Source organism: Varanus komodoensis, unplaced genomic scaffold (genome assembly GCF_004798865.1).
Source record: "Varanus komodoensis strain SLA01 unplaced genomic scaffold, ASM479886v1 scaffold12, whole genome shotgun sequence".
Lineage (NCBI taxonomy): Eukaryota > Metazoa > Chordata > Lepidosauria > Squamata > Varanidae > Varanus > Varanus komodoensis.
Genome location: NW_025335349.1, coordinates 7,183,140 through 7,196,526, shown reverse-complemented (window position 1 = coordinate 7,196,526; position 13,387 = coordinate 7,183,140). Strand labels below are relative to the sequence as shown.

The 13,387-nt window shown below is 41.2% G+C and overlaps 1 protein-coding gene across 1 annotated transcript; it reads right to left on the bottom strand.

The window, feature by feature from the left end:
- Nucleotides 1-444: 444 nt before the first annotated feature.
- LOC123019011 (regulating synaptic membrane exocytosis protein 1-like) lies at nucleotides 445-12,106 on the bottom strand (the record flags this gene model as incomplete). The annotated part of the gene is made up of 3 exons (XM_044421448.1): nucleotides 11,766-12,106; nucleotides 8,261-9,142; nucleotides 445-460 (listed from the first exon to the last, which is right to left on the bottom strand). Coding segments are annotated over exons 1-3 (1,239 nt in total), but the record flags the coding sequence as incomplete, so codon positions are not given.
- Between the last annotated feature and the right edge of the window lie 1,281 nt (nucleotides 12,107-13,387).

The window sequence follows — 13,387 nt, the reverse complement described above, 5'->3', positions numbered from 1 at the left end:
GGTGTACAAGAGTCTGTATGTACCCATAGATTGTTGAAGTTAGTGAGGTCATTGCTTTTGTTAATTGAAGAAATATGATTTGCTGAAAAATATGACTCCCAAAACTGTCACACAGAAAGACACAAGATAGATATCTGCTGGGTTCAGGGCTTGAACCTCTGTTCCTCTGACACTGCTCCTCTCACCTCTGTTCTGGGGCAGGCTGGGTTCCAAGGGCTGGCTCCCAGGAGTGGGCACCCCCTGTGAAGAGACTACATTGGCTCACCCTCTGCTCTTCTTCAATTTGTTGGCAAAGTCATTTTTATTTAAGCAGCTCTTCGACATGGGAACTGTTCCTTTGCTATTCTTTTGGGTTAGCTGCTCGCTTGCTCTCTCTCTCGCTCTGTGTGTGTGTGTGTGTGTGTGTGTGTGTGTGTGTGTGTGTGTGTTTAATGTAGATTGTTGTTTTTCCTCCATTGAGCTTTGAATCTATTTGGTGATGGTTTAACTAAATTTATTTTACTCTTATTTTTATTATTGCTAGCCATCTTGTGTGCCATTCTTTGGGTGGAAAGTTGGTTCAATCAATCTTCCCATCTAATAATATGTGCTACTGTCACAGCCAGTACTCCTTCCGAGTCAAAAGTACAAAGACAAAAATACAAATGTACCAGGCAGGCTCTATTCCCCATCTCATCCAGTGTTTCGTACTGAATTCACAAAAATGGTCTCAGGATTAACTTGTGTCAAATAATAAAGAGGGATACAAAAACTACTAAAGTCCTATAATTTACATGTGACAGATAATATACAATAACCTAGACAAACTATTTTTAAAAATATATTGCCATCTTCATCAGAATTGTTCGTTCATGCAGTATTTCTAACCCATAACAAACTATAAGCTTACTATCCTCGTATTCAATACAAACAAACTAGAAGTTACTATGTCAGTTGATAAAAAATAACCCCTTTCTTAATTCTGAGGGCATTCTCCCAATATGACTTTCCTTATATTGAATTTTGCAGATTCATAAGCATGAATGTGCATGCATTGCACTGCATAAAAATAGAAAGTCGGAAGAATTTAAAACTACTGTTAGAAATTATGTATCAAATACAGCTCTAGCCTGATAAAGATTTTATGAAATTTGGCAATGAATTAACAGATGTTTCTGGAACTGTAGATAAAATATTCAGTAGCTAAAGTATGTGGAAAATGAGTGTTCAAACTTACATTACACAGACTCCATCTAGTGGCTAATTTAGTATAAAATTTATCAAAATCACATGGATTAAATTTAGTTAACCTCTCCCTTTTGCGGTTGTAAGGACACACATATGCAATGACTGGATTAGGATGAAGTGACAAACCACCACAGTTTGTTACCATAGGTGGGTTGCCATGTCATGCAAACAGGGACCACTTCAACAACTGTTGCTTGTCCTTTCAAACAAGCCACCCTGAGTTGTCCACAGGCTGTTCTTGAGTCACTGTCTCCATGGTGGCTTGTGTCATCCAAACCTAATAGCATGATCCGCTATGCAGGAGACTTGACAGCCAATGAGTCCCTTGGCAAGGACGGCAAAAACAAGACAAGACAAAACAGTCTGTGCTCTGTCCAAGTGTCTGCTGGTTGACTGCCGTTGCCAGCCACCCCTAAAATGCCAAATTGGCACTTTGAGGATGGTTAGCACAGGCAGCATCCTCACCCCACTGTGATTACTAGCCAATTAGGGCTGGTATTTTTTTTAAATGGAGGGATCTTAAAAGTCAGCTGGAGAGCTAACATTTGCAAACTCTTTAATGGACAGGCACAAACTCCCCTTCAAGGTGCATTGCAGAACCTTGGAGGGGTTTCCTATGGTTACCCAGTTTTATTCATTTACTTATTTCTTCTAATTGTTCCCCTTTGTAGCTGGGCTTGTTCCCTGAAGTGCAAAAGAGGCAAATTCCAGCCAAGGCTTAGAGAATATTGCGAAGGGATACCAAGACATCCCCCTGCCCCTGCCTTCAATGGCTACTTTATAGAAGGTGAGCTGACCATTGGAAACAAAGACTCTGGGGTTCTTCTGCCAAGAAGGGATGCCTCTCACAGCAAGGGCCCCCTTCCCAATAGGTGGTGCACCTTCTACTAGCTGGCCATTGAAAGCAAGAAGGGAGGGATTTCTAGCCTTGACTGGGACACTGGATGAGTACATATAAATACAAACTGCAAGCAAGCAGCAGGACCACCTCTGCACACTCTTCCATTTTGACCCTGTCACAGGTCAGGAACAATTAAAAATGCATTGCATCCATTTGCAGGCATAAAAATTAATAAGAAATAGAGGGAGGGCACAGGCAGCCCCTCCAAGGTGCCACAAGGTATCTTGAAAGGGCAGGAAGGGATAGTGAAACCCAGCTCTACAGATAGTGTTTGCCACCTTGTTGGAAAAATGTAAAGGAACTATTGCAGCAAGCCAAAATTGGTTTATGATCAGGGCAGTCAGAGAAAGGAGATTCATTCTTCTTTGTGGTGTTTGCTGGGATAGCACCTAAAAATGAGAGGGAAGGGTGAGGAGGGAGTGAAGTACCCATGATGAGACCAATCATCTGCAAGGGCCATCTTGGGTACTCTGCAAAACAATGAGTCCACCATGAGTTTCTGCTAGGATGGGTTATCATTGTCCTGAAAACTACCCCAATAACTGGCTTCATTTCTAACACCAGTTCCACAATGGAAGAACTGTTTCTCTTCCTCTCTCTCTCATTTGCTCTCTCTCTGTATGTAAGATAAATAAAAAGTGTACATTATGAAAGGAAAGTACACATCTGGATCAAATATTAATGTCAACAATAAAATGATTGCATTAAAATACCCTATCAATTCAAGCATTAAAAATGCATTTCACTCTTTGCCCTGATATTGTATGCATCTCTCTGAGCAGTAAATGGAACGTTGGGAAAATGGGACATCTGCCTAGTTTTCTGGTCAATTCAGTTGTGGACTGTTTTACACATAATACTAAACCATTGTGGTTTAAAATAAACTCTGTTTTCTTAAACATCCCAGATTCATAATTGCCAATTAGAAGTTTAGCTTCCTTGGGCACTTGTTAGATTTTACCTGAAACCACATTTGCTGATGAGTACTAATGACAAACCAGGAACTGGGGAAAGTTAAATCGATTCATGCCTTAGACCTGCTCCTGGTTGTGCATAAAAAGAGAAACAGAAGGGAGAACTTGAGTCTAAGGCTTGGGTTGGACTCATCCAAGCTTATGCATATAATGTTAAATCATGATTTAGTATTACATGTGGAGAAGGCTACATGTGAACTACAGTGAGGAAATAAACATTTTTGTTATACCTGTATCAATCATTTAAAAATATGAAACACTTAACAACTTCCTGATTTAAAATATTACCTCCCTTACTTCAAGAGGTATTAACAAGATAATAACTATTAATGTTTCTGCAGGCTTTTCCACAGGACAAAGTCAAGCGTGTTCCAACCACCAGGGTGGCAGAATGCTAAGCTTCCCTCCCTCTCCAAAGTTAGCCAAGCACGTAAAGGTTGGGTAGGCAGGGGTTTTTGTTTTTTTTTTTAGAAAGCAACATTCAAAAAAATTACTGGGCAAATTTAGATCATTGGTGCAATACATCAAATTATTTCAAGTACTTATTTAAAAAGGGAAAACATTTCTATGGCCTGAAATATGAACCTTCACTTTTACTTCATATAGTGCATTAGCATTAGCTGTCTAATTTGGTGGGGTAGCATTAACTGCCCCATTCATCTGTGTTATGTTTTATAGAAGACTTGGTCATCATTTACAAAGGCACAAAATGTACAGACAAAAGTATACATAAAATGCATATACTTCAAGATGATTTATAGCTGGAAAACCAATGATAAAAATATCCTGCTATGCTATGTTCTTAGTGTCAACAAGCAGCAATATGGAATTAATGATTTGGCTTGATAAGCATGATGTTGCAACCTTTATTTTCCTATAACCTCTTGCCCTGGCCCCATAGTTTCTCCCTCATAGTTTCTCCCTTCTTTGCTTCAGTCCCTTCTAGGAGAATCAGGAGAAATCAAGTAGGGAAATCAACACAGCACAACACTCCTTAATTTCCTCATGCAGAATTGGATTTAATAGCCTTAACTCCAGCATCTCTCCTGCTCAGACACTACCTCTAGCAGTCTGGCCTGTCTTTCAGCCTGGTCACCAACAGGGGAAAGCTGATCTTGGTGGAAGGGAAGAAAACAGCAGCTCTGGCACTGTAGCAATTCCATGTTGGATAGGACTGATCCAACTAGACTCTTGTTCCGTCTATAACACTTGTTTCAAAACCTAAGGAGATCTACAACTCCCATCAACCCTGACAAAAATGAGACTGTTATCCATCCACCATATTTGGATAGGCGTCAGTTGCCTGTGCTCTCGTAACTTCCAAGCTGGTTTGCTGCAATGTGCTCTTCACAGGGCTGTTTCCCCACCACTCCAACCAGCCAGTTGGAAAGATGGACCACCCAGTAAGTTCAGATCTAAGCTGAAAGTCCAAACAGCTAAGACCCATGAGAGCTCTGTCAGCAATGAGAACACCTTTCAAGAAGGAAAGCAAGCTGGCCTCTTTTCATCTTCTAGCTAATTTGGCCCTATTCTGGTTGTCTTTACTGGATTGGGGTCCTGCTTCTCAGTTAAGTTGTTGCTGTACCCAGGAGGAGAGCTGCCCCAGGATCACTGGAAACATGGGTCAGGTGAGGCCTTTATTTACTACCCAAGAAGCAGAGTGGCAATGCCCCAGCCAAGTAATGAGTTTGCTGACTCTCTCCAAACTTCGGTCATTGATTTATCTCACTATGACACGCGGCACACAGAGATAGAGATTCAGAAAAGAGGCATATGTTAAAAATGTATTGTTTTAACCCAACCAGCAAATTGGGGGGAAGATGAAGGAAAGAAGCGATGGCTCTCTTGCTTCTTGCCTTCCTTTCTTTGTTACCCAAATCAGTTACAAGTTGGGACAGGTTACAGTGTGTTCCCCACAACACAGGCAGTGGCCTGCCCTCTGTTCCTTTGAAATGTTCTCATCATAACAGAGTGTGACAAAGAGCAGCGAGAACTTGAAGAACAAGCTATTTTATTCAGCTAGATAGCAATTTGTTTCATTTCATCTGTTCTGCCACAGGTTTAATGTCCTATCTGAAGAACTGACAAAGAGAAAGAACAGATTTGAAATACTTATGGCATGACCTAAACCAGATTCCATTGAGTTTAGATACTTTGTGTAGACCTGCTGCAATTATGTAGCATCAGTAAATACTGTGTTTTTCTGGTTTCTCTATTTCATACTGCTTCTCTGCTCTAAAATCACTGATCAAAAGGACAATTACAAGTCATTACAAGCACACTATAGCTGTTTAATATAACAAATGCAAAATGACCACCTATACTGTTGGGAATGAGTCAGGTTCAGTGTAAACAGAATAGCTAAGTCCACAATTGTTAAACATTGTGATGCTATCTGTGGTTGCCAAACAGGAGGGTAAAATCGTAAACCTTATAAAGATGGCAAAGACAGGTCAATGGGAACAAGACATGCATTTTGATGAATGGTCCTGGTCATCTAACACAACAATGCTACAATGAACATTAATATAAAGGATGTTTTAGGCTCATTCTGTATGTGTATGTGTGTGTGAGCTGTAAGAATGAATACAGAGGAATTACATGGAAAGTAACCCCTTGGTGTAGAAGTGTTCTTTCAGAACTGGCCCTTGTTGAAATGGTGTCTGGAATTTTCTCTGAGGAAATCCAGAACATATCTGTGCTCAGTCTAAGATGGACTTGCTGAATCTCTTGGAGATAACAGGGTGGATGGTGGACACCAAGGCAAATGAAAGATAAAAGTTATTTAGTTCTTTGCCAAATATGGTATTTTATTTTTTTTAATGCTGGCTTCTTGAGCAAGCACGAAACCCGTAGCTGACTTCAGAGATTTGTCTCTTCCTTCTTTCCCTTTCCGAAAAAAAATGGAAAGGTATAGATCTTCACATCAAAAATTGCTTTCTCGCCATAAATACAACAGAGGTTTCTTTCCTTCCAAAGGGAAATTCTGTTCCAGTACAATTTTTACAGCATTCTGTTTGTTCAAATGCTTGCCCCGAACACTCAGAATCATGCTGTGTTTGAACTCAGACAGTTCAATGGGACATATTTCTTAGTAAGTGTGCAGAGAATTATAGCCACAGTTTATCACATGGGAAGTTCATGGTTATCTTAAGCTAGTCAAGCCAGAATAAGAATCTGAGAGCAAATAAACCAAATACGTCATGTTGGAGTTTGAGACAAAATATCTTAACAGTATCTCTCACACATTATTGTATGATGTTTGTAAGTTAAAAAGGCTATTATGCTGCTCAAGGATGCTGCCTCATCTTCTCCAAGTGCACTGTCAGTCCAGTGTGAAAGACAGACACCTTGAACAAACACTCCATTCTAAATACACCATGCAGAATTTCTTCTACTTTGTGGATATGGGTATAGCTGGGAGTGTTACTTTCTTTTCTTGTGGCTGGAATGGATCATGGCCATTGTGTAGAAATCATTGGAGACTACATCCAAGAATATGTTTAGACAAGGTCAGAATTCCCATAGATCAATTATTCAGTTTTTATTGTAACATGCTTATTTATCTACTTGGTCCTCCCCTGAAAAGCTGTACAATGTGATTTATACAAGATGCAAACATCACTATACACTTCCAGTCTCCAGCTGTTGTTCCCAAGATGAATAGACTAGGATGACACATATTATAACTAGTAGGTGTCTCCTTATCCCTCTAACTCTGGTTATTCTGTACTGGGGCAACACACAGGAATGTAAGATGGGAAGCTGAGATTGAATGCGATTTCCTATTGAGAATGTACTACCTGGTAAATCCAGGGCTGAAGCCACATAATGTGGGAAGTCATCTCTTCAAGCCAAACTGAACACATTATATGTAGTTTTGCCATTTTTGTTCCTGAGCATTTTCATCCCCACTAAGGAGAAGCAGCTGTTGGGTGGAAGGTGGGGAGAGAAAGGTAAGGTAAATGGGGAGGGAAAGGTAAGGTAAATGGCTGCCTCATAGTTTCCCTGTCAGTCATTGCCCTGTTCAAAATAATAATCCCCCTCCACAAGTTGTTTTCCCATTAGTAAGTGCCTGCATGTATGTGTGGGGGAGAAAAGGATCCCCAGATCTTTTCCTTCATAGGAAAGAAGTACTCTGGCACCAACTGCTGTTCGGAAGGGGAAGTGGAAAGCAAAAATCCTGCTGGACATACCCTGGACATGCCTTGCTTTCTGGATTGTAGTACAAGTCAGTCAAAATGAATTCAACAAATAATGTGTGCATGCAGTACATTTTATTTTTCAGCCATTCTGCTTTTAATTTGATAAAGAAAGCAAGGATATGTATCTTAAAAATAAAGCCATTTCAAGCCTACTCTGTGGGATTTAAAAATACATGACTTTGACTGGATTGTACCTTGAATATTCTGCAAGTATCAAATCCATTGACCAATGGGAGAAAGCTAAGCACGTGCTTAACTCTCCCAATTCAGTGGGACTTGCAACACAACCATGTGCCAATCTACTTAAAAGTATATCTAACTGAATTGAGTCCCACTTAGTTCTAGGTGCCAGACTGAAACTTTCAGAAAGTATGTTGGTTCTACAACTTCTTTGTTATACCAGTACCTACATCTCCAACATGAAGCTCAGAGCTGGGCAGAAGAATCCCCACAGCTGTTTTAGCAGTGACTTGCTTAAGGCCACGCAGGGAACTGCTGATCAAAATGGGGGACTGAACCTGGACCCCCCATATTCTTGCCCAGTAGCTGAGTCACTCTGCCACACCAATCCTAACACTCTCTGCCATCTAGCCCACATCCAAAATTAACTTCAAAGGGGAAGGAAAATGTGGGGAGTGGTCCTGGCAATGGATGGCATGGGAGAGAAGCCATTCTGAAACTATCTATCCATCATAGCTGATATGTATAATTTATGGGCTGTAGCCCATATGAGAGAAAACTTATTGAAATGATTGGGACTGAAACTGGACTGACACTGCATACAACTCATTTATGTCTTCCCATAAAACACCATGGTGAAAAAACCATAAACAGAACACAACCTGCCCTGCTTTGGATAATTGCATTAAACTGTGATAGTAAAGGCATGTTTGGCTTGAATATTTCCCATACATAATATATGCACATATTTAAATCTTTGTAAAAAAATAAACTTACCTTTTTCACTGACACTTTCACTTTCTATTTCCACATCATCACAACTGGTATATTCAGGTGTTGATGCTCCTTCTTCCTCAGAGCTGCTGACTGACATTTGTCTTTTCTTTCCACCTCGTCTCGATCTATGAGGCTTTGGAGGAGATGGTCGCACTGATTCTGACTGGTCAGAACTAAGGGAATCATTCCTTAGCATGGTCTCCATTTTTTCCCGCTTTGCTTTCCGATTGAGAATAGCAGAGCTAGGATCTAGGCGACTCTGTGTTTTAAAGGAATCGTGGTTTTTGGATTCTAAGTGCTCCGTAGGAACCACACTATGCCTGGGAGTTGGTGGGCTATGGTTACCTAATTGTTTAGAGACGGAAATTCTTACATCACCTGTTCTTTCTATCGTGTATGGTCTCTGAGCATCCGGGTGAGATTTTATGTCCTGAGTTCCTTGCAATGGTGAGTGCTTCCCTATTTTATTATCGGGCACCTCCGGTTCCTCAACTTCTGTATGAGGCAAGGCAACATCGCTGTGTCTTCTTTCATGCCGCACTTTTGAAACCTTTGCATGCATGCGCATCTGTTGTTCCTCAGGATGGGGCTTTACAGGATACCTTGCCAGATTTGGATCACTCCTGTATCGAGTGTGATACTCATCTTCTTTCTTTTGCTTTTCTTCATCTACCGCTTTGCCTTCCTCAAAATCTGGTGGAAAGTCTGAATAGTCCTGAGACCTCCCTTTCTCTAATCTTCTACCATCATGTCTTTCTTTTGATCCCCTCTCCTCTGTTTGTCCTTCACCCTGCTGAAGTGAGGATTTGGGCACACGTTTGCGCTCACCTTTTAGACCACCTTTTCCATTCTGTTCAGAACCGGTGGTTGTCTTTTTCCTGATGTGAAGATTGGGGGCAAGGGGAGAGAAATGAGAAGACAAATCACACAAAGCAAGTGGTCAAGCCAATTTTGTGCAAATGGTGTCACACTAGATACCAAAAAAAGAAAGAAAAAGAAAAAAGCAGAGTAGGAAAATTGGAAACCTCCTTATACTGAGTTAACCGATCTAGCTCAGTATTATCTAGACCAATCTTCCCAAATTTGGAAGCCTCCAAATGTTTAAGACTACCTCTCCCAGCAGTCCTGATCATTGCCCAGTCTGGGGGAGGCTGATGGGAACTGAAGTCCATAACACTTAAAGAGCATAAGGTTAAGAAAGCCTTGTCCAGAGTGACTAGAACAAATTTCCCCTCCCTTGCCTGGAAAAGCCAGGGATGAACTCAAATAACCTGCATATGCCAGGGTTGTTGGGGGGCAGGGGACAACTGGGGCCAGTTGTTTCAACCCTCCCCCAAAGCAAAAGAGCCTGCCCCAGCCCCACAACACTGTTCCCCAGAGCACCAATAAGATATGGATCATTGTAAGGGGCAACAGAAGGGACCACGGTGTCTGTCCCAAGCCCTCTGTGAAGCCCTAGGGCTAGGGCCAGGGCCAGGGCCAGGGCCAGGGCCAGCATCAAAAGTAGGCACAGCTCAGCACCTGCCAAGGTCCCCACTGGCAAGAGCCCCTCCTCATCTTGACTTGTTCCTCCTCATCTCTCTTGTATCCCAGCTGGTCATCTGCCTCTTGCTCTGGCCAGACAATGGTGGTGGTTCAAAGGAGGAACAGCAGATGCCCTGCCTTCACACTTACTGGCTCTCTGCCTGGCAAGCAAAGAAGTGGGGTCCATTATGAAAAAGAGGGGGAGGAGCAAGGACTGCTAATGACAATGGCAGTGAGAAGGCAGACTTGAGCAATGGCCCCAGAAACCCTGGTGCTGGCAATGCCTGGCATAGCAAACACGTGCTGTACCTTCCCACCAAACTCCTCTTTCATAGAAACCACAGAAAAGATTAAAGAAAGGGTTGGGGTTTTTCTTTACACTCATTAATATTTATACTCATTAACCATCATCATTGTCTTTTGAAAAAGGCATATGCTGAAATAAACCCAATAAAGCTGTGTTCATTAATCTCTGAATTCCTGTTGCTTTTGTAAGTTCAAAGTTCCTTTAGAGAATGAGTTTAAAAAAGAACTTAGGAACAGTTTGGTTATTCAACAGTTCATTCAGGATCAGACATTATGCATCAAACTACCAGTGCCAATATGTCTGCTGTCTTATCCATATGAACAAATGAACTCCGCTTCTTCTTTCAGAAACATATAGTATGCTTAATAAAAGGCATGCCATTGTTTCACATAACAAGATTCATATATCTTCACTACATGAATATGGCTCTGACCATATGAAATTTTAAAGTGAGAATCACATCTCAAACAATCTGTGAAAGAAGTTGTAATGACATTCTGGAAACTAATATTGGTTTGCAGCTTATAATGTTGGGGGTCTGAAGCATGAAAATGTTCACTGTTGATCAGAAACCAATGTTCTTCAGTCAGCTTATGGCCTAATTAAGATGCACTTGACTGCAGTTACACATAAGCCAAGACAATTGATCTAACAACTCTCCCACCTTGCCTTAGCTCCACTTGAGCAACTGGGTCTTCCAAGAACTCTATCATCTTCCCTCTTACAAAAGAACATCAAGTTCCTGGCAAGCTTACCACCATCTACATAGTGGCTGAATTCCAAGGAAGTAATATGAACAGGCAGGACAAAATAGAACATCCCAAAATATTGTTTCTTGTTGTCATTGATGGAGTTTCCACTAGTCCTAGGCCAAAATATTTGACTCAGAGATTTTTGTATGTTTTGAAGAGTGGGGAAAATGTCCTTCAAAGATATAATGAATTGTCAGGGGATGGGAAAATTCTGCAGGTGTTGGTGTTCCTTAAAAGGTTGCCAAGGGTTTTTCTTATATGAGCAGTGCCAAGCTTCTTTAGGTGGAGAAATAAAGAGGGACTCTTGACCACCTCTGTGTTAAAGGTAAGAACCATGCCCCTGCTATCCAATTCTTAGAATTTACCTATCGTTCCCAAGACCTGCTGAATTTCCTTCCTGCTCTTAAGCAAAGTGTGTGCATGCGTGTGATACTGACCCTGGCATTAGTTTTCACCAAAAACAGATGCCATGTGATGTTTCTTTTAAAGGCTGCACAGCAAAAAGCAGCAACAGAATACGCTAACATTTGCATGGTTGTTTTCTGAGTACCTATGTCCCTTCTCTTGATCCCATAGAGTATATATAAAAATGAATTGATTAATCAGCTTGCTTAACTTATTTTAAGATATCTGACAGAACAAGGTGGTGATTAATTGGTCAATATTATTTTTAATAATATTATTAAAACTGGAGCATATTAAAAGCCTGTAGATGACATATACAGTCTTGTATGTCTTAGAGAACTTACGGCTAATGGCCAATATTAAAATGCCAATAAATTCTCTGTGCTCCGCCAGAGAATGACCAAAGCACTCTTGGAACTTTTATATTTACAACAACAGCCTCCACTGGTTAGGATTATAACTGTCATGTCTTCCTACAGTTACATGGGCAAGGTCCATTGGTTTCAGCATTACCTTTCTTTGGGGGGTTCACTTCGAGATCTTGATGAGGTTTGCTTCTGTTCCAGGCCCATAGCTTGCTGCGATACCTCTGTGCCTTTCCTTCTGTCCGTTTGTACACTGGAGGAAATATCCTGTGGAGCAGCAGTGACAGCTGTGCTTAGGGGTGTTTGAGATCTTGATCGTTCTTGCAGCCTTGCCTTCTTTTCCCTCGGTGACTCTGAACCACCTCCCGTAGCTGTATCACTCAGAGTTCCATCCTGACTGGACGGCTGTTGTGGGCCACTTCCAAAAAACCACGCTCCAGATTTTGTTAGGATCTCTTGTTGCTTTCGGCATAAGTTGCATACCCACATAACCTGATTATAAAGAAAAACAAGAGTCTGAGTATCCTTCAGTGCTGTTTTGCCTAAATGAAGAAGACACGCAGACTAGCTTTGTGATGTCCGTGCTAGTGCTCCTCCCCCAGGCATGCTTCTGGAGGGCACTACTCTAGCTTGCCATACCCAAACATAAGACAAGTATGCGTTTCCCCTTGGCTGCACCAAGAGTCAGTGCGCTTTAGTCATTAGACTACAACTGGGGCTATTTACCGCTTGGCCAAGAAGGCAAGTGTTTGAACTTAGGCCAAGCATAATCTCAGCCTAACTTGGGAGAAATAGGGGAATGAGGAAGTGAAGAGAGAACGTACTGAAGAAGAAGATCAAATCCTCATACTGCCAGAATGAGTATAAGCTCTCAGGAAGATTGAAAAGCAAGCTCACATTCTTTTCCTAAGCCATTATCACCAGGTTTTTAAAAATACAAATTCTTTCAGTCATAGTGGACAACAGTAACATACATTCAGGCCAGATGCTGACACTGAAGATTGTGCAGTGATCAAGGCAGTGGTAAAGCAGCTGCTTTACATACTGGAGGTCCCAGGTTTAATCCAGGGCATCTCCAATTTGAAAAGAAAGACATGATCAGGTATCAGATGATGGGAATGACCTCTGCCAGGCAGTCAACAGCAATAGATGAACAGACAGTCTGATATGGCTTAAAACAGCTTCCTCTGCTGCCCCCGGGTGTGCGGGAAGAAGGGTGATGCGAAATTATAATGAAGAAGAGGAAGAGGAAGACGAAGAAGAGTGAATTAAATAACTCTGTAGCTGTCTAAGTCCCTACACTAAACAAGAGTTACAAAATGCTGCGAGGATTTAAAAATGCAGACAGATTTTACGAGGAGAGTAAGAAAGCACTGTTCATCTGTGATGTCAACTGAAGCTGAACTTTGGGTTATAAAACAGCTTTTCTCACATGCATTGACAATTCTTAAATAAACAAGAAAACATAGATTACCGCATGTTTGTTACATCACACATCAAATACCATATGTATCAAAAATAAATTAGTGATTTAAGTTGAGTATGTTCCCATAATTTTGTGACAATTTTTCTGAAGCCTAAGAATTCTGATTACAACTATCTAAACACAATCCTGACTATATTATGGTAAACTTCATTTAGGGAGAAGAAACAAGGCCTTGCCTTACTCTAATCTCAAGACACTGAAGAAGATCAAATATTCATACTGTCAGAATGAGTACATGCTCTCAGGAAGATCGAAAAGCAAGCCAGCATTCTTTTCTAGGCTAT